General features: G+C 35.7%; 1 protein-coding gene across 2 annotated transcripts; it reads left to right on the top strand.

Annotated features, from left to right (window-relative positions):
- The first annotated feature begins 4,927 nt into the window (after nt 1-4,927).
- LOC121418913 (E3 ubiquitin-protein ligase RNF8-like) lies at nt 4,928-19,517 on the top strand. 2 transcript variants are annotated; one of them, XM_041613111.1, is made up of 8 exons: nt 4,928-5,093; nt 10,544-10,672; nt 10,962-11,813; nt 14,224-14,397; nt 14,813-14,929; nt 15,491-15,628; nt 16,242-16,446; nt 18,296-19,517. In XM_041613111.1, exons 1-8 carry the CDS (start codon nt 5,004-5,006, stop codon nt 18,517-18,519), a joined length of 1,929 nt encoding a protein of 642 aa, XP_041469045.1. In that variant the 5' UTR covers nt 4,928-5,003; the 3' UTR covers nt 18,520-19,517. The 2 variants fall into 2 exon arrangements, with proteins under 2 accessions (XP_041469045.1, XP_041469046.1); XM_041613112.1 differs by having other exon boundaries at nt 16,242-16,497; nt 18,296-18,385.
- The last annotated feature ends 1,019 nt before the right edge of the window (nt 19,518-20,536 follow it).

The raw sequence follows: 20,536 nt of genomic DNA, 5'->3' as shown, positions 1-20,536 counted from the left end.
AAGTACTGCACACTTTTGATGATATTGTATGTAGTGTAAGACCTGTGTACTTGAATTGTCATACATTGAGCATTATTTATTACTCCTATGATATGGCTCAAATAGTAAATGTTAGCAAAATCATGAGAATTATTATTGCTTGCTCTCTATCACTCTAAAGATATTTCAAGAATTTTTTTTTTCCACAGACACAAACTACTATATAAATGTTATAAGCAGTGGACAGGGGCAGCGGAACCGGGGGTGGGGGGGGGGGAATAAACATCTGATTGTGATTTATGCATGGTCAGCCCCCCCCCCCTTCAAAACCATTCAGCAGCCCTTGGTGGACAGTGTATCTTGAAAATATGTACAATTTCATGGTATATTTGTTACTTAAAGTACATATATACAAACTCAGCATAATGATTTAATATGTATAAAAGTCTAATGTGTTGCTTATTACTTTTTTATATAATTATTATCAATATGTTCCAAACTGTATATATGACTCATTTATCATTTGCTATGTAACCTAAATATAGGATGAATAATATAAATGAAATATACTTCTCACAAAATATGGTGTTTTGAATATGATATACATTTCTTTCTTCTTCTTTATTTCGGGGGGCTGGGGATGCAATGTTGTGAAATTCATTTTTTTTTAATGTAAATTCCTTCATTTCTTTTTACCTTCCACAAAGATGATACACCTATTTTGCAGATATGGCACCTGGTGAACCCCTGCCCCCCCCCCCCGGCGATAGGCCTTTGATTGAGTGTGTGTGTGTGCATGTGGGGGGTATGGTTTGGTTCTGCAGAACCAACCATTATGGTAACTGGAATTATTTCCTCTGACGTCTCATAAATGCAAAACCTCCCAGTTCATCAAAGCCTATGTCTCATTTTCCAGTGTGTGCAAAGATTTTTAGAATTCTAAGGATAATGGGGAGGGGGCCGGGGGCAGTCCGGGTCAATGCTCCTGCAAGAGGACACCATGCATGGCGCGTGTATAAGGCAAAAGTAGTGTGGAAATGGATGTTTATGGTTGCAAACTAGATATGTGCATAGAGTTTGGTAAAGCTAGGTTATCCAAATTGCAATCTGAAAAAGGGATAGGGTTGAGGACACATGAAAGCAAAATATATGAGACATTAGGAAAGGGAAACAAAATCCTAAGTTGTGGGTCCGGTTTGAAAATTCATATGCATGCATGGTATGTGCAAAAACTGCATGCCCTCTTGCGATCTCTTTTTAGTGCCTTCTAATGAAATGACCATGCATTGGAATAATAATATTTTGTGTACATTTCCCACACCCACCACTATAGGCCCTTTATTACAATTCAAACAAAAATGATTGTGATCACGATAGGGTGATGGAACTCAATTGTTGCACAACTTAGCTTCCTGATGACTACACATATAAAGGCCCATAAAGGGTAATTCTAAAATGCCCAAAATAGAAATACAAAATATTTCTTGAAAGAAAAGGGGTAAACTAAAAAAGTACATTAGGAAAAAAAAATGGGGCTCAAATCAAAGTGGTTAACGTTTATCATGATGTTCTCTGCTGAAAATGCATACTGTGTTCATGTGGTCCATTTCATTATTTGCATTTTTCTTAATTAAAACAAACAATAGGGAAGAAACTAAGGTAGCCACTTCAAAATGGGGCACAATCAGTGCCCATACAAATTTTGATGAAGTAATGAGTAGGCTAGACCGGCCGGCCGCACGTATGTGCACGAGATGGGAGAAGCGCTCGGGTAATGTATCTACAATGGCGCACAAGAGGGCGCGCATCCTAGTGAAGATCAAAAATTAATCACGCTCATTTTTACGACCGAGACTTCCGAGATTGCCCAAAGATAAATTCATATATAAAATCCCAAAATGGATTTCAACATCGTATAGCAATATAATATTGTCATTACAGACATATTTTACCACCGTTAGAAGTAACAACATTCAATTCAACAAAACTATCTCTTGGGAAGCATTTTACCTCAGCCGTCCAAACTTCCGGTTTCGTGCGACTTTTTTTAAGTAAGCGAAATTTACCCCAAAAGTTATGGTTTATCCTTTTAAAACCATAGTTTTTCCAGATTAAAAAAATAGATTAACGAAATAAGAGATTATTAACTGATACAAATTAGATCTTAAATCCCATCCATCACTTTTTTCTTAAAAGGAATTCGTGTTCTTGCGTGACCCTGTAAGGCCTTGCTGCGCACAGTTGCAAGGCGTAATACACGCGGCTCTATGGAAGCACGTCGTCTGCTCAGGGCGTCCCATACGTCATTTTCTGTGTATGGTTTTAAGGGCGTAAATGGGCTGTGCGGCTGAGCTCGGGGGCTGAGCTCAAGTTGAAGAATGAATCTGAGTCTGTATGCATGGTTATGGAATTAAAATAGCTAAAAGATATATGTAGAGCGTTGCATGAATCAATAATTTCATTGGATTTTAGGTTTATTAAGATGTAATATTGTACATTTAATCAGATCCACCATTCATCCCTCTCAATCAGACAAAACAGTCAATGTCTACTCCACGTACTACCGTACTGCATTCTTTGCTCAAGATGTCTTTGTCTTAATTTTTTTTTTTACTTACTAATCTATTTATTTATTCACTTTAATTTGTTTCATTACAATGAATAAATTTTATCTTCATCTGTACCAAATAATTTATTCATTGATTTATTACGTACCTTTCCCTTAATGATTTGATGACAAATGTGTTAGTTTTATTCTGTTCAATTCATTGAATATTCAATTAATTAACCTGATCTTAATTACATCATCTTTTGGCTTATACATTGAAATAACAGGCGTTGTGGCGTGCGCCACTGGGCGTTGTGGCGTGCGCCTGTAATCCAGGCTGTGGGGAAGTTACAAATTGATGCAGAGGTTCGAGGTTCGAGCCCTGGTCACGTCTTTCGGATGGTGACGTTAAAGGTCGGTCCCAGACGTAGATAATCATATCTGATTGATACACGTCTGACAAAACTCAAATACACACACACACACAGTTACGAGGGAGCAGGCAGGGGGCAAACGCACACTATGACTTTCCAATAGTAGGGCGGGGGGGGGGGGGGGATGGAGAAGAACGGGGGGAAGTAATAGGATGAAGGGGATAAAAATAGATATTTGGGTGATGTACATGAAAATATATAACTAAGGTAATTGATTAAGGTTAATAATTGATATTTATTTGATAAAAATTGCAATATAAATCATCTTGCTCATGGTCAGAAACCGGTGTACGTGATATACCCTCTCAAGGCCAAGGGTGAATTTTCGCTGATGAAAAAAAAAACTCCTCGAGATTTCATTGTCTGCATCTGTGAAGTGCCACACGTAAGAATATTTCCAACGTATTTTAATCCAACTTCATAGAACTGTCAATACACTCTTACCAAACTGATCCTCATAAAATATCAGTATCATAAGCTACGTTGGCTCAATCTAGAGGCTACACCCACGTAAAACAAAGAAAAAGACAAGATCACCATCTTGAGCAACGTGAATAGATAAAAAGTCTTTCTACATCAATGAAGTAAAATGTAAAATAATTATATTTTGGATAATTAATAAGGGGCACTATCCTGCCTGGTTTCACCACTCCATTCACTGCAGTTCATTTCATCAGCGGCGGTGACTTCTTTCCTCTCCCATTGACTTTGTACACAACGAGCACACACACGAGAAGAAAGGTGACTTATTTCAAATGTACCTATTTTCAATTTTTAATAATAATGAATGCCCCTGGGCCTACTGATATAACTAAAAAAAAAATAAAAAAAATAATAAATAGGGCCTAAAATATTCTCTTAATTTTTAAAGCCCAGGATTTTAAACTACATGTTTAAAAAGAACCCTAAATCAAGTCGAATAAACATTAGGGGCCTACTTTTGTGTATTTTTACAATAAACGATTTTAAAAAAATTAATGACACCCCGGACCCCCCCCCCCCCCCCTCGAAATAAAAAGTAGAAATCAGAATTACCACCAAACATGCCAAATAAAGATTCGATCTGGCTATTAAGTGGACTTCAGTAACTCCAGTCATATGAAAGTCATTTGGAACAAATACTACTAAACGTTTAAAATAGCCAAGAAACATTGCAATCACATTGATGATATTGTCAAATGCAGCAAAAGCAGCGAACACCATTCCACGTACTTCGATGCGGGACTGGGTTCGCATTGCCGACAACACCGGCAGTGCATTGGCTGGCGTACCGCTGGAATTTGAATTTCGCTGCTCGGAACACTGGATACGAGCATAAATTCCAAAATCCATTTTGAAGTTAAAATACAGTGAAGACACGTATCAAATCAAATAAATATTGATGATTTTTAATGTGAACTTATGATTACCGTCGATCAGCATGTGTCACGTAAATTTCACATTCTCACTCTATCGTCGTTTTCCGGAGATGAAATGAGAATTTTGCCCTAAATTCCTCCAAATCAGAATATCACTGGCTATCAGAGAAAAAGTAGTGGAGAAGGTTTTTTGTTGTGGTATGGTAATGAGGATCCTCGTTCGTATATTATAAAATACAGTTTTCAACCAAAATCTATGGTTAGAAAGTTGTGATATTTTTCCCAAACCCTGTATTTTTTTCTCAAAATACGCTATTTTATTGCAAAAACACGTCTCAAATTCGCCCTATGATTTGAGACATTTTCTCCTGAAAAAGCCGGCCTAAATAGGTTTATCGGAAAATATATGAATATTCATAAGGTTTGCGTAGGTATTTTTCTCGCGATTGCTTTCTTTTGATGTGATTGGTTGAAAGGGAAGAAGAGGTAAATTTTATCTGAATATTTATTTTGAGAACGGACCGTTTGCTCCATTTTCGATGACGTCACTATGGAAAATGGACGCACGCGTTAAATGAGCGCATATGAACATACGTGGCCGGCGCTCCGGCCCCTTGTCGACCTCGGCTCAATTTAAATTTCGCGGCCATTTTCAATCTTCTTCAAGAAGATCTTGAGAAAACCATGGCAGAAGGAACAGCAACTTGGTGCCTCAGGAAAGTCACAGGGAGTGACCAAAAATACGGCTTGATTCCTTTGAAGAATGGAGAAGAGGTAATGTCACAATTAGTGTAATACTAAAGGGGAATTATTGTTAATGCTTTGGATATTCTTGCCAAGCGCCTGAAAGTGAATATGACTCTAGTATGAGGCTATGCGGCAGCTAGCAGCGCCTGAACCGGCGGCGGAGCAGCCGGCAGCCAAGGCCTAAGGCTTAAGCCTAGGCCTGGGGTGGTATTCTGAGATCCATTTTATCTCAGATAAAATAAAATATTTTATCTCTGTTAAAATCAGTGAGATAAAATGCCCTTAAAATCTCTCCGAATTGGTATTCTGAGAACCATTTTATCTTCATTTTATCTCTGTAAGACACACCTATTTTTAAATCAATAATGGCATTATTATAGCTCTCTCATATTACTCAACCAATTAAAATCCATTCCGCCAGGAGGTGTGGCAAAAGAGTGAGATTGCGTCAATTTATTGACTTCAAATACGCTTGCACTATACGCTTGCGCGTCTTTACGGAGATTTCTTTTTAACAAAAAGGACAATACTCTCATCTTTTTTCGCAGTCTATATGGCATCTTTTCAAGCATCATTTCAAAGACAATATTAGTAAAGAAAAGTCTAATGAAATACTCTCTGATTGTACAGGAACAACGTTAAGGTGTTATTCTCAATAAATATATAATTTTTCTTAAGTTTCATGTCACCATTTTGGGTTAATTCACCTAGAAATACTGGTGCAATCAACGTCGCAGAGATAAAATAGCCTCTACCCTCTTTTAAGTTTATTTCGTTTTTTCTTCAAAGTAACATGGGCGCAAGCACATCATCTGCCTTGCAATGGCCAGATACGCGATGGGTATGTGTACGCAGGCATTGTTCTGTTGCGTATCATCTGTAGACACGCAAGATAAAGTTTATACGCAAGATAAAATCTAAAATTATATCTGAGAGATAAAATGTCATCTCAGAATACCAATTTTATTTTAAGAGATAAAATAAAATATTTTAAAGATAAAATGACCTCAGAATACCACCCCAGGCCGTATCTGACGTGGCTGCTGCTGCATGCTTGATGGCTCAGCTGAGCTCAGGCCTCAGCCTAGGTAAGATAAGATTGATTTTATTTAGGCATGCCGTTATTTATACACGGATAAAAATCCCAAACAGTTCACTAGGCCTGGGACTTTCGGGTTTTTTTCTTTTCGGGTACCCGTGGTAATTTTCGGGCGGGTACCCGAAAATCATGTCGCTCGAAATATGACTGGTGGAAAAACCCCATAGGTGACGTCATCAAGCCAATGCGATGCAAGCCAATTTATGAATGAAAATATAGTAAGCATGCGCATTGCAAGCCTCCCGTGCGCCACGCAGTATTCTATCGAAACAAGTCTGCAATACTCTGTCACCTCGTACCAAAATCGACCTAGAATTCCACTTTTCTATATTTTATATGAATTATAAAAGGTATTCTCAGAGGATCTGTTTTCTCACCGATACCGCACAGGTAAGCAAATTTTTATTACTTCTTGCTTTTCCGTCAAAATCTTACGAAGTATAGCGTCGATATTAGTCGTGTTCGTGAGTTTGTAGAATCTATCGCTACGTTAACAAAGCCAATTGATTTCCGGGTTTCGGAGCGTCAAATGCGCCAGCCAATCACGATCGTGTTACCATTTTCGGTTTATGATGAACTGAAAATGGTATCAAGAACGTGATTGGCTGGCGCCTCGTATGCTCCGAAACCCGGAAATCAATTGACTTTGTTCACGTAGCGATAGATTTTACAAACTCACAAACACGATGCAACATCGACGCTACTTCGTAAGATTTTGACGGAAAAGCAAGAAGTAATAAAATTTGCTTACTTGCGTGGTATCGGTGAGAAAACAGATCCTCTGAGAATACCTTTCATAATTCATATGAAATAAAGGAAAGTGGAATTCTAGGTCGATTTTGGTACGAGGTGACAGAGTATTGCAGACTTGTTTTGACAGAATACTGCGTGGGGCTAAGGCTTGCAATGCGCATGCTTACTATATTTTCATTCATAAATTGGCTTGCGTCGCAGTGGCTGGATGACGTCACTGCGCTGCAAAAGAAACATGGCGACGATTGAACGATCTTAGTCACATCATCATCACTTGAAAAACAAGTATATTTATGGATATTTCGAGGGTAATTGGTGAGATTCAAAATGAGACTTGTGTACTTTTGTGATGAGTTTACAATAATGTCTTACACTACGCAATACAAATCAAATGTACGTTATACTGGTGAGAAATTTTCGGGTATCGGGTATTGATTTTTCTACCCGGGTACCCGACGCTTACGGGCGGGACCCAGGTACCCGGGTTTTAGTCCCAGCCCTACAGTTCACAGACTGATTTCCATTGGGGCCGTGTGCAACTTAATATGTACTTACAATTGACAAAGTAAACATTTTTTTTTAAACCAGTGTTTAAAAAACAATATGGTCTGGAACAGAAGCATCAATGAAATATTACAAGGCAATCATTGAAACGTGAAGAGGAGGGGATCGGGAGGAGAAGAAAAAAGGAAGAAGAAGGGAAAAGTGAGAGGGAGAAGAAAAAGACAATAGAGAAGATAACAGAAGAAGAAGAAAAAGAAGAATAATGATAAGAAGAAGACGAAGAAATCATATACTATTCAGTTATTCTCAAAATCATCAATAACTTACAACATGAAATATCTATAGGTAAATTGGAACAAAGCGGTGCATACATGGTAATAGTAAATGTGTAGGCCTACACGGTAAAGTAAAATGTCAAAGTAAATGCATGTTTCTATAATGGACAACCGAGCACTAGAAAATGAATACAAGTCATGATTTATCAATGATTAAAGCTAAACATATAAAAATGACTGGAAAATTTATGATAACTAAACATACACTGAAAATAATTATAAAGCATTAAAAACTTGGTTAATACTGATGCCATATAAAAGCAAAACATAATACATGTACTGGGGACAGAAAAAAGAAATTGTCTTTTGATAAAAACAACAGAAAAATAGTCATTGTGATCCATATCACACAGATAATCTCTTGAGACCTGTTTTGAAAATGTGTTTCATTTGTGCCGCTTGAATATTTGTGGGCAATGAGCCTCACTCCCTCGGATGATGGTTCGTGTATGGGGGGAACCAAAAACTACGCACTTTGTTTACAAAAGATAAAAATATGGCTATTTATTGGCATTATCGTGAATTAAGTCACCTCTCTTCTCGTGTGTGTGTGCACTTGTCGTGCTGTTGTGCTAGTCTGCTGGGCAAACCCTTCACTCAAAATAAGGGTCTGAATGTGCAGCCTACTCATGCCTTGTGTACTGAAGGCGGAACAGCAAGTTTTGTATGTGCTAGTCTTTGCGTGGAGGCACACTTGTTGATCAAAGTTCCAATGAGGGTCTGTGCCTGCAGACTACTGTTGTGCCTGATGGGGTGACCATAACTTTGTGCATAATTTTAAAATTATAATGAAGTTGATTTTCAATGAAAAATTTCTCACAATGCACACAAATCAAAATCATAAATACCAAACGTAAGGCAAGATTAGCCTGGAAGCTTCTGGAGAGTAAAAGTATCTACTGTACGTAGGCATAGGCTAGCCTACGTACAGTAACGTGAGATACTTTTTACTCTCCAGAAGCCTCCAGGCTAGGCAACATCCCAAACAAAGTCAAATTTGCTTGACGGAATTCTAAAGTAGGTCACAGGTTTCGTTGGTATTGCGATCTCAAAATTCCTTGACAATTGACTAGTGCGCGTGATCGGCTGAAAAAGTGTCATACAATAGTGTGACCTTAAAGGAGAATGAAACATTTGGAACAAGTCTAGATAGCTTGTGTGAAAACAGAAAAATCAAAGAAATAGATAAACAAAAGTTTGATAAAACTCGGACAAATGATGAGAAAGTTATGAGCATTTTAATATTGTGATCACTAATGCTATGGAGATCCTCAAAGTGGCATTGCAACAAAGATGTGTGATGTCACTTGTGAACAACTCTCCCCATATATATTTCACTTAAATTGCCTCTTTTATCACATCTATCAGTAGATCATGTGTTCTTTCTATAGGAGGGCATGTGATACAGATTTTTAAAGAATACATCATGGATAAAGAGTTTGTATCACCATAAGAAAAAGCAAAAAGAGACATTTTTAGGGTACTTTATAGTCCATCAAAGGGAAAGTTGTTCACATGTGAAGAGGAATAGGAATATAGTCATCATTTTCATATGATGACAAAATGTCCTTAGGCCTAGAATGTCCAGGTCCTAGGTCAGAATGATAATAAAAATATCAGCTCGCGCTTCGTACTCATCATTTATTAATTGCTATCCACATCCACTTCACAATTTCCCTACACAGTGCTTAATTTCACCCTTATTATAAAAAATATCAAGTATTACAACGACCACAAACTTAACACCTGCAATATATTATAGATCTAGATCCAGACAGATTTTTAAAAATCTGAGTCAAAGTGGTGGAAAAAATTGAATTTCTGGCATTTCATGTAACAGCCTTAAAATTCAGTCTTTCTCATAAAATATCCCTGAATTGTGTTTAGAGTGAATGGGAGAGCAGACATGGGGCGCCATTGTTTTGTTCAATGTAAATGACTGGCTGGTGGGTTTTTCAAAGAAGATCAAATATTTCTCTCAATTATGAGATTTTGGGCACATTTACTTTCAAGAATATATGGGACTTTATCAAATTATTATTATATCGGTTTTAAAATGAATTCACGCTCAATATTAGGGTAAGGTTTTTAGATGCCCAGACATGCCCCCCCCCCTCCCGGACACGATGGAATTTACAATGAATAAAGAAAGTTCTATGTCTCGTTTTAGTAAGGGGGGGGGGACATTCAAGGATGGTGATCTGTTGTCCAGACAGTCTAGCAAATTGAATTATATTTTGTTTTGGATTTTCTCAACATTGGTGCATTCAATACTAAAATAATTTAAAATATTTGTGCTTTGTAATATTGTGTGATATTACTTTCAATTCTTAAATAATTGTTAATCTCAAAGTTCCTGAAATTACCATCTTGTCCGGACAAATAACCTATCTGGACATACAACAAACGGGTATACTGAACAATGTGAGTTTGAAATTCATATTTTTGTTTTTGGCATGGCAACTAGTCAAGGAATGACAAAATTTATTGAACATCAAGATGAAACAAAGAGCAATATTAACTCATTAAATGGTTGTTTAGCAACTAGCAACAAGATATAAACAAGTAATACATGCCAAAAGTGAGGTAATATTAGACAAGGCTCCATATAAACTCTTATTTTGTGTGTGTGATGGCCTGAATGCCACCGAATAAACGTATGGTGCCCTTATATATGGAATAAATAATTAACAAGTTGTGACTACTTTGAATAGATGCTGATATTTGCTTCCCAGGCAAGCAATAATCATTTTCGTCCAAATTTCTTCTTTAAATTTGATATGAAGGTAACTGTTGGAAGAGGGATGGATGTGAGCATTCAGTTGCTAGCGTCACAGAACAATCTATTCCTCTCAAGAAAGCACTGTACCTTCAAACAAGTGGAAGATGGAGGATGGACAGTGATTGATAACAAGGTATGTTATGTCATTGAAATTCACATTATTATACTAAATGTTTGTATTTTGGGTCATACTCGTTGTTACTGAACTTTGAACTGAATTATTGATCATGTTTTTTAGGATGTTATCCTTTGTCTTGTCTGTTGATGGAGGAAATAAATCCTAGTATTTTATATAGGGGTGAATTATACCTTATGAGAATACATAGCAGTAAGTAACCTGTTCTGATCCTATACTAAAATTTAGAATTGTACATGTATATCAATTGAGCTTTGAAAATTGATTATCTGTTTTATGTTTTCAGAGCCTGAATGGTGTTCGGATTAATGACAATCGGGTAAAACCAATGGAGCCGGCAAACCTGAGAATTGGTGATAAATTAGAGTTGGGTCAAGCAAACAAAGGACAAATGAACGAGTTTATCTTCACAGTGTGCTGCATAGACCATTCCGCAGAGGAAGTGGACAAACTCCTGAGAGCTTGGAAAAGAAGGGCCGAAAAAATCAAGCTCAAGTTGGCGGCAAAATCTTCTCAACCCATGGACAGCGAAAACAGTGTAAAGTCCGATTCTCAGTCGGGTAGTCTTGGCTGTTCATCATCGGGTGATAGAAAACGAAAAGAAAGAGATGAACATAATGTTAGAAGTAGTGCATTCAATGAACCTTCCACCTCATCTGATGTAAAGAGGACTAGACTTTCTCTAGATGGTAATCTTAAGAACTCTGGATTTAGGCAGCTCATGGAGGAGGTAGGGGCCAACATGACAGCTGAAGAATTGAAAGCAATAACAGAACTCTTAGCAGAGAAGAAAGGAGAGAACAAGGGAGAGAGTGTGCTTGAAAGACTTCGATCGACGGTGAAGAAGCAGGAGGAGGTGGAGGAGAAGAATGCCAAGCTTGAGGTTGAATACAAGACCAGGGTGGAAGAGAAGGAAGAGGAACTGAGGCAAAAGGACAAAGAGCTTGTAGAGCAAAAAAGACTTCAAGAAGAAGCAGTAGAAATGCAAAAGAGACTCTTAGAGGAGAAGGAAGAAGCGTTGGCAAAGATGAAACGTGAGATGGAGGAGGTGTTGGAAAAGCAGGTCAAGGAGAAAGAGACAGCTCTAATGGAACAGCTCAAACAACAACGAGAAGAACTCAAACATGAGAAAGAAAAGGTAAATTGATTTAAATTCACAGTAGTGACTAATTCACAGTAACTATTCATGATTATTGAAAGAATACTGTCACAGGCCAAGTGCCAAAGCAAGGGACAAAAAACTCTAGAGAAAAACCACTGCCTAAGTACTGTTATCGCAACAAATTATGAAGTAGAAAATTGATTGGAATTACTAATCAGTTAAATGATTACATACATATCTTTAATAATTAAATTCAACCAAGTTCACTTCCATTAATAATATCATCAATAGTATTGCAGAAAAAGAATACTAAAGAATAAAGCTCTTAACTGGTTTCAATTTTTAGGGGAAAATGAGTATCGCTTGTAGAATCTAAACACCTATGACTAATGGTGATGTCACAATGGAGGGCGATTCTGGAAACTTCTTCCATAGTTCTTGCAAGTACCCTTAGTATGGCTCTTCCACTCTTCTACTATATTGATCCAATTAATTAATTATTTTTTGTCTAATTAATTGTATTGACAAGTGCCCACGTTCAAACAGCATGATAAACTTGAAATAGAAACCTTTCAAAATATGTTCAATCTTAAAAATACTGTACATCTGAAATTAGCTGTGTCTATCCCTTATACATACATGTATACACGTGATTACCAAACATGGATAAATGTTCATATTTTTTTCATAAACAAACCCAACAAATTGGTGTAATGTCATAAATGTTGGAAAACTTTAAAATGTTTTTATTTATAAAATTTAACATCAAATAAGCTTCTTGATAATATGCAAGTAACCTCTGTCATTTTAATTATTTTGTACAGATTTCTGACATAGTTTTGAAGACTTTCTAATTGAAATTTTTCTGTTAGGAAATAATTTAGCATGTATGTGGGTTAAAAATACATCATAGAAACCTTGAAAACTCCTTCCTGACATGCTCAGCATAAAATGTGAAAATCATGTCGATGTCACAGATCAAACAATTTACCATTTATGTGTGCCAAAATGAAAATTATGTTGAGATAGACGTTGTCCTTAAGGTAAAAATAAAACGGGACAAATCATGCCTTGGTCCCTTTAAATCAGTAAACGTAATGCCCAGTTTGCTACATTATATGTACATATACTACATTACATGTACATATACTACACACCGCATTCAGAGAATTACAGGGGTAGTTAAGTTGAGTAACAAAAGTTTTAAAAATATTTTTCATATATGTAGGCATTTCGCCAAGACTTTAGTTCAGTCTCTATGAAAAGCTCTAACAGTCAATTCCATTAATTCAATTTTGAAAAAATGCCTCATTTTATTAAATCTGAAAGTGAGGTGGATAGGTGAAAATCACACAAGTGTTACTAAAGTAAAATATGTTAGACAATGAATACATGGGAGAGGCATCATTCAGTATCAAGTTTCAAGGACAAGTCCACCCCAACAAAAACTTGATTTGAATAAAAAGAGGAAAATTCAACAAGCATAACACTGAAAATTTCATCAAAATCGAATGTAAAATAAGAAAGTTATGGCATTTTAAAGTTTCACTTATTTTCAGCAAAATAGTTATATGAACGAGCCAGTTACATCCAAATGAGAGAGTTGATGACATCACTTACTCACTATTTCTTTTGTATTTTATTATATGAAATATGAAATATTGTTATTTTCTTGTCATTGTCATGTGAAATGAAGTTTCATTCCTCCCTGAACATGTGGAATTCCATTATTTTAACATTTTGTGCTTCCGGCAAGGAGGTCCTAATCGTCAAATTCGTAAAAATTGAAATATTGTATAATTCAAACAATAAAAAACAAAAGAAATAGTGAGTGACATCATCGACTCTCTCATTTGGATGTAACTGGCTCGTTAATATAAATATTTTGTTGAAAATAAGCAGAAGTTTGAAATGTCATAACTTTCTTATTTTACATCCGATTTTGATGAAATTTTCAGCATTGTGCTTGTCTGATTTTTCTCTATTGATTCATATCAACATTTTTCTGAGGTGGACTTGACCTTTAATGAACACAGCCTCCCCCCTCTTTCCCTCTTTATTGGTTGTCCTTAGTCCACCCAAACAAGTGAGTCACTGGAATGTCCATATACATCACAATAATATGAAAGTCATTTGGTATAGCTAACAATCCTCGCATACATAGTGTAGGAGCCTTACCAAAGTCCAATTGAACTTTGGTCATGTTCAGCAATTATTCTGCTGAGCATCCTTTCCCTTCCAATCTGACTGATTCAGCATTCAGACAAGACAAGATGAGAAAATTATTGTGGAAAAGACACTGAGTGGGATTATTACTGAAGTACTTTGCAAAAAGTGGCTTGAACTAATCAGGAAGGTACCTTACAATGTTTTTGGTTGAAGCTTACCATTTAATATGAAGCATCATGAATACTATAATCCTCTATCATTATGCTTCATACTTCAGGTGGACAATAGTCTTCAGGAGTTCAGCAAACAGTTGGCTGAGAAGGACAGGAACATGAAGGAAGAACAAGAGGAAATGCAAAGGAAATTAGAAGAAGCCATCAGAGAGAAAGAGGCACAGATGTTGGCTCAGCTGGAAGCAGAGAAACAAGCTCTGATTGATGAGAAACAAAAAGTATGTACAATTTTTCTTTGAAAAGAGTAACAAAAAGATGTTTGTAAAAATGCCAGAAGTATTGTGGTACAATGAAGAAATGGATGAAACGGTGGGAAGACTATTAGTCAGTTCATCTTTTCATGGTAAATTTTAACAAACGTTCTGTAATTGTGTAGAAAATATTACTGTTGATTTAGAGAGATAAAGTGTAAAATGTCACATAAGGTCATTGGTGTTTCACTGAAGGAGTTTGTCACTAAATGGCACAAATTAATTCAACATGAAAATATGAGTACTGGATCTATTAGTTCATTTGAAAATATTTCATTATAGAAATGAGAATAGATTGTAAATTACTACCGGTAGTAGTTTGATATCAGAATGTCACATTGGTTTATCATTCGCAGCAACTTTTCTCTCTTTTCTGTTTCAGGTTGAAGAAAAGCTTCAAACAGCATTAGAGAAGGACAAGGGGCTGGAGGAAGAGAAACAAAGATTAGATGACATCATTCAGCAAAAAGAAAAAGAAAAGACAGACATGGAAGATGAGGTAAGAAGTACTACCTTATTTATTGCAGTAATGTATTGTTGCAAAGGGATCACAAAGTGAGTATTATTTACATGCATGTGAAAAAGTCATGAGCTCAATAGATAGAACTGTCGACTGCTGGATCACTTAAGTTGTATGGTTATGTTTATCATCAGGCTTGCCTTGGTAAAACAATATTGCAAGGAATATTAGGTAAAGAAATATGAAAAACAGCATGAGATGGAGAGATAATATGGTTGTTGGAAAATGCCAGAGATCGGTAAAGGACAGAAATGGGAGGTGAAAAGTAGTGGGTCAGCTTCAGTAGTGCCCTGATGTGATAGATACTAAAGTGCTAGTAACATTATGGGCTCTGCCAAACAAATTATTGACTGTTGAAACATTTGCACAATACCAAAACCTGTGCAAATTTTGTCTGTCTACTGCAATTCCAGAACTCTCTTGATGATTTACAAATTGGCCTAGACAGAATTGAATGGCAATGCAGACTGGAAAATTGTCGCTTAACAAATTTTCTGTCATCACATTTATGACAATCACATTGTGTTTGTTTGGTTCTAGATGGAAGCCAGCCGCTTAGAACGAGAGGAAGAGGAAAAAGTGAAGATAGAAAATGCGAAAAGGTCTGCTCTTGATGACTTTACCATCGTCATGGAGAATGAATTCCAATGCAGTATTTGCTCAGAACTCTTCATTCAGGTACTTATCATCATTTAGTTTATTAATATGACCAAGTAAAAGAGTGGTCTGGAAAAAAAAACATTTGAATGAGATTAAATACCTGAAATTATTGAAAAAATTATGATCAATATTAACAGTGTAATATATACAGTGTAACAATAATTACAATGTAACTTTACATTGTGAAGAGTTGATAAGTAAAAATAAAAGAAAGAAAGACAAAAAATAATAATATAACCCTTGGGTAACATAAAAATCAATATGCAACTCCAAAATTCCAACATCATTTGATTGAAAATTGCACATTATCATATCATATTTTCCATGTCTTTTTGTTTGCAGTGTTGGAACTTGCTACCTGTTTTAATTTATTTATTTGATTTTTCTTATTCAAAATAGCCAGTTGTCCATTCGGTTATATATTATGATCTATGGATATACTTCATTTACAATTACAGATCTCTGTCAATGTTAAAAGTGAAAATTAAGTGACAAATTAATGGGGGAAGAAGGCATATTTTGGAACTTACATGACTTTACTGCCCTTTTAATTAAAAATGATAATAATTAGAATCAAAATACAGGTATACTTCTCTGTATGAAATATATTTTTGATCATTTATTTTTTCAGGCGACAACACTGAACTGTTCTCATTCTTTCTGTGCATACTGCATACACACTTGGTTAAAGCGGAAGAATGAATGCCCGAATTGCCGCGTGAAGACCACCTCACACAGTCGCTCCATTGTCCTTGATAACTACATTGACAAGATGATTGAGAAGTTAGGAGACGAAGCCAAACAGAGACGAAAGGAGATAGTTGAAGAGAGGAAGGGTGAATGAACTTTAAGTCATTATAAACATCTGATTGAACATAAGATTGAAAGTAATTATTTTGTCTGTAACACAATGGTTCTGAATGTAATGATAATGTCTTTTTTTCATGGATGTGAAATTCATTTGAAAATTATCTAGAGCAATGCAGAATGAAATTCATGAAAAGTGTTGCAGTTTATATCTCAATTGTATAATTTAAATTAAAGTGATCATTTCACTTTGTTCTGATTTAAAAAAATCTCATTTTGGTTCTTGAAAATGGGCTAATCATTTTAATAGGATTATAGTGTAAAAATACCATCCCAAAGGTTTCAAAGTATTATATCTACAGGATCAATTTTAAAACCTTGGAGATGTAAACCAAAGTTTGAAAATAATTGGAAGTCGGTTTCAATGTCTATGTGTATAGAGTGAATCTGTGCAACACAACACATTAAACTCTAGATGAACACAGCATGACCTACATACAGTGTGTACAAGGTATACACTGAATGTACAGTGCAGCTAATAATAGCGTGTGTATAGGAGATACACACAGCAGAAGGCAGTCAACATAGCCAACAGACTTTTTGAATTGGAGAAAACTGGTCATAGGCTGGAACCCATCTACTAGACGGTTCTCAAAATCAAGCTAATAAATTGCTACTTGTATCTAAATTAGAGTTTTTCATCCAATATTGTGGTCTTTTTCAGGGTTTTGAGGACAAATACAGGCACTCATACACATGTTTCATCTCAGTTTGAGAATTTTTTAAATCAGCTGCTCACAAAGTTAAACGATCCCTTTAATATTGAGAGAATCAAAGTCCTGTGAAAGGTAATACCCATTAGACAAGTAAAGTGAACATAATTTTTTTCAAAAATTGCTTGCAACTCAATATCTATTATGAACCAAAATTTGTATAATTACAATACTGATTAATGCTGGATACATGAAATGTTTCAAACTTTCTTTGCTTGTTTGTGTAGTATGATTTGAACAAATGAGTGAAATATCATAAAATGTCTCTTCAACTAAAGTAACATACAGCACACTGCAATCTTTTACTCACATTTCATTCATAATACACACAAGAGTGCATGTATTGTAAATACATACATTCATAATAGTGATGCACACATTGTACACACAAAGCTTTTCTTTTCAATTAATGCTGTAATTGGCATATTCCTTAAAAAACCTTTCTTAAGATTGCACATTTAATATCAATGTGGCATAGGAGGGATTATATCTATGGCAGGCAAAGGATGAAAGGAAACCAAATCCAAAGAAGAGAATCGAAGAGTAAAATGAAAGGATTGATATAAAGAAGTTTTATAAAAAATGAGTTTTGAAATAAAAAACTTATGGAAGTTTGACAAATCTTGTACTATCAATGGGGATCTTCAAATTGGCAAATATGCTTCAAAATAGCTGATTTTGTGGGCAACTCTCCAATCGTTTTATACACAAATTATCAAATTTCCTCATTATCTTTCAAATTGCATCTTGCCTCCTAAGCATGACATATGTCATTGGAAAATATAATTCACACAACATATGTCAAGGTAAGGCGGAGATAATCATAAATATGTAAAATAAATTTGAGGGTTCCATAGTAAGTTCAAACATCCATAACTCTTAGTCTATAACCAGTTTGATGAAACTTGTATTAAATTGCTCTTTTCATTTTACTCTTTCTACTCTTCATTAAGATCAATCATCTCCTTGGGTCTTGGTATCATGTACATGGATTGGTAGGATTCCCTGTGTGGCAGAAGCAAGGTCTAACTGTATCTCTAGCGTGTTCAAATCATAATCGCAGATCATGATATCCTCAAACTTTTCTTTTCTATTTCTGTTCTAGGTGAGGATCCAAACTACAGCACCAGGCCCAATGCTGGTGTTACCACTGTCAATTCTGTCCCTCTTGTCATCTCTGATGAGGAGGATGAAGACGAAGATGAAGAGGATGAAGAAATTGAGTACTACGACAGATTTGATCGGTTTGGTCGCCATGGCATGCGCCGGTACTATCACACTTCCGACGAGGAGTTAGACTCAGAAAATGAGGATGATGATTACTACTAACAAGTACCTAATCCTCACTTTTTATTTCAAGAGAACTTTGATGGAATCATAAAAAGGCAACCATCTTTTTGCTGTTGCATTTTATTTATATGCACAAAATTTTAAAGGTTAAACAAAATTATTTTCATATTTTGTCTGCCAAAGTGCCTCGATAGAGATTGATGTCAATTGTACACAGTCTTCTCTCTTCTCCCCATTCCTGGATCATGTTTGTTCCCTAAGAAACTTTTCCCATAGGTAAGAAGGTTCATGGGTTTTTTTTAAAGGACAATGCAAGGTCTTAACGGCTTGAGAATTTGATCTTTTGAAGCCAACATTCAATAATTTTCCTGATAAATGTGCTTTGTAAAATTTCAAAATTCAGATGAGGCAGTAAGAGCCATAACTGCTCTCCATCTTTGTGGTAATTGTTTTCTTCTTTTGAATCTCATTGCTAAGAGCAGATGTATTATTTACAATATCAATACATACCTGCTGATCCAGAGAAATGTAGAACAGTCATTACTTTCATTGAATTTTTACCATGTCAATTCACAAACATCTGGACTTGCTAGAGTACATTTTCCAGCCTTGGCAAGTATGTGCTGGATGGGTTTCATGATTGTGAAATATAATAATCAACATATCATTGAATCATTTTTTTTTCCAGAAGATGAACTGGAATAAGCACTTTAACATAAAATTTGCACAGACTTATAACTCCCATCAGAGCTTTATTCATTGAATTTTATATCTATGTATCTGTCGTGACAAAAGACATCCATACAAATGTTTTGAAATTAAATATGAGAATAGTTTAATTTACATGTAACTCCTTGGTGTTATTTGCTGGTATTACAATAATTGTATTTTTTGGTTATGAATGAGCTTTAAGGGTGAATTATTTGTTGTGTATCAATCCCTTGCCTTGATGTGAAATAGTCAGTTTGCCAATGTTTTCATTATTTGTATCTTAATGTACAAATGCAAATACTGTTCTCAAATAAAGCCAGTATCTTCAAATATTATGCCTATGTGTAATTGTTAAATATCGCTCATTCTTACAGACCAGCATGCTTAAGACAAATCTACAACCTAAAGGCATGGTCACACCGCCCGAGCGTTGTTGGAGCGGTCGTAGAGCGGAGAGAAAAAATCATCACCGCTCGCTCCCGTTCACCATTTTCGATTTCGATTGTTTTTTTTTGTTTTGGATTTTTATTTTCGATTTTTTCCCCAATTTTGTGAGCGAAATTCGACCATCTCTCCCTACCGCTCCAACAACGCTCGGGCGGTGTGGCCAAGCCTTAAGTGAAATAAGAGCGAGTTGCATCACTGTTTGATATAGTAATTCACAGCCAGGTCTGCACAGGCAAATAGCAACTTGTTGCATCTGTAATATTTGCCCTGTATGTCAAACTAATTGAACCACATATTTAAGCCTCGAAAAAGATACTGGCCAATATTATTTTTTTCAGCCACTGACATGATTTTCAAAAGACAATCATGTTCATTACATGGAAGCAGAAAAAGAGGAACAGAGTGATGTTTTGAATATTTTAGATGTACAGTATTTTATTAAACCATGCAAATTTTAAATTTGCAATGTTGTTCAGGGGATCATCGTGGAATCCCATAACATCTCAGCAAATGTAATATTTTGCTCAATTTCAATTGTAAGCATATTGAACCTTGCATCCAATTTTTGATCACATCGAATAATGGCAACAGCTCCAATTTTACTTCCAGGTCAAAGTTGTTACTCGACCCAAAATCTTGATTCATCTATTTTTTATAGAATGAAGTTGGCAATCAGAATTTTGTGTGCTGTTACTAGTTATGAAAATGAATGCATTTTTGCTGCAAATTCACATTGGCTCTGATTGCTAACTTCAGATCATCACCAAACTAAGACAAAACTAAGATTGAAATACCAAATGATGCAATCAATATCAAAGTAAGTATTTAAAGGTCCAAAGTGACTGGCATTCAAGTGATAGATTTGATATGTGCTTACCCCAAAATAAAGACTAACGTT

Source organism: Lytechinus variegatus, chromosome 7 (assembly GCF_018143015.1).
Source record: "Lytechinus variegatus isolate NC3 chromosome 7, Lvar_3.0, whole genome shotgun sequence".
NCBI classification, from domain to species: Eukaryota; Metazoa; Echinodermata; class Echinoidea; order Temnopleuroida; family Toxopneustidae; genus Lytechinus; species Lytechinus variegatus.
Note: the sequence above shows the minus strand (reverse complement) of the source record. Positions and strands in the feature narration are given on the sequence as shown.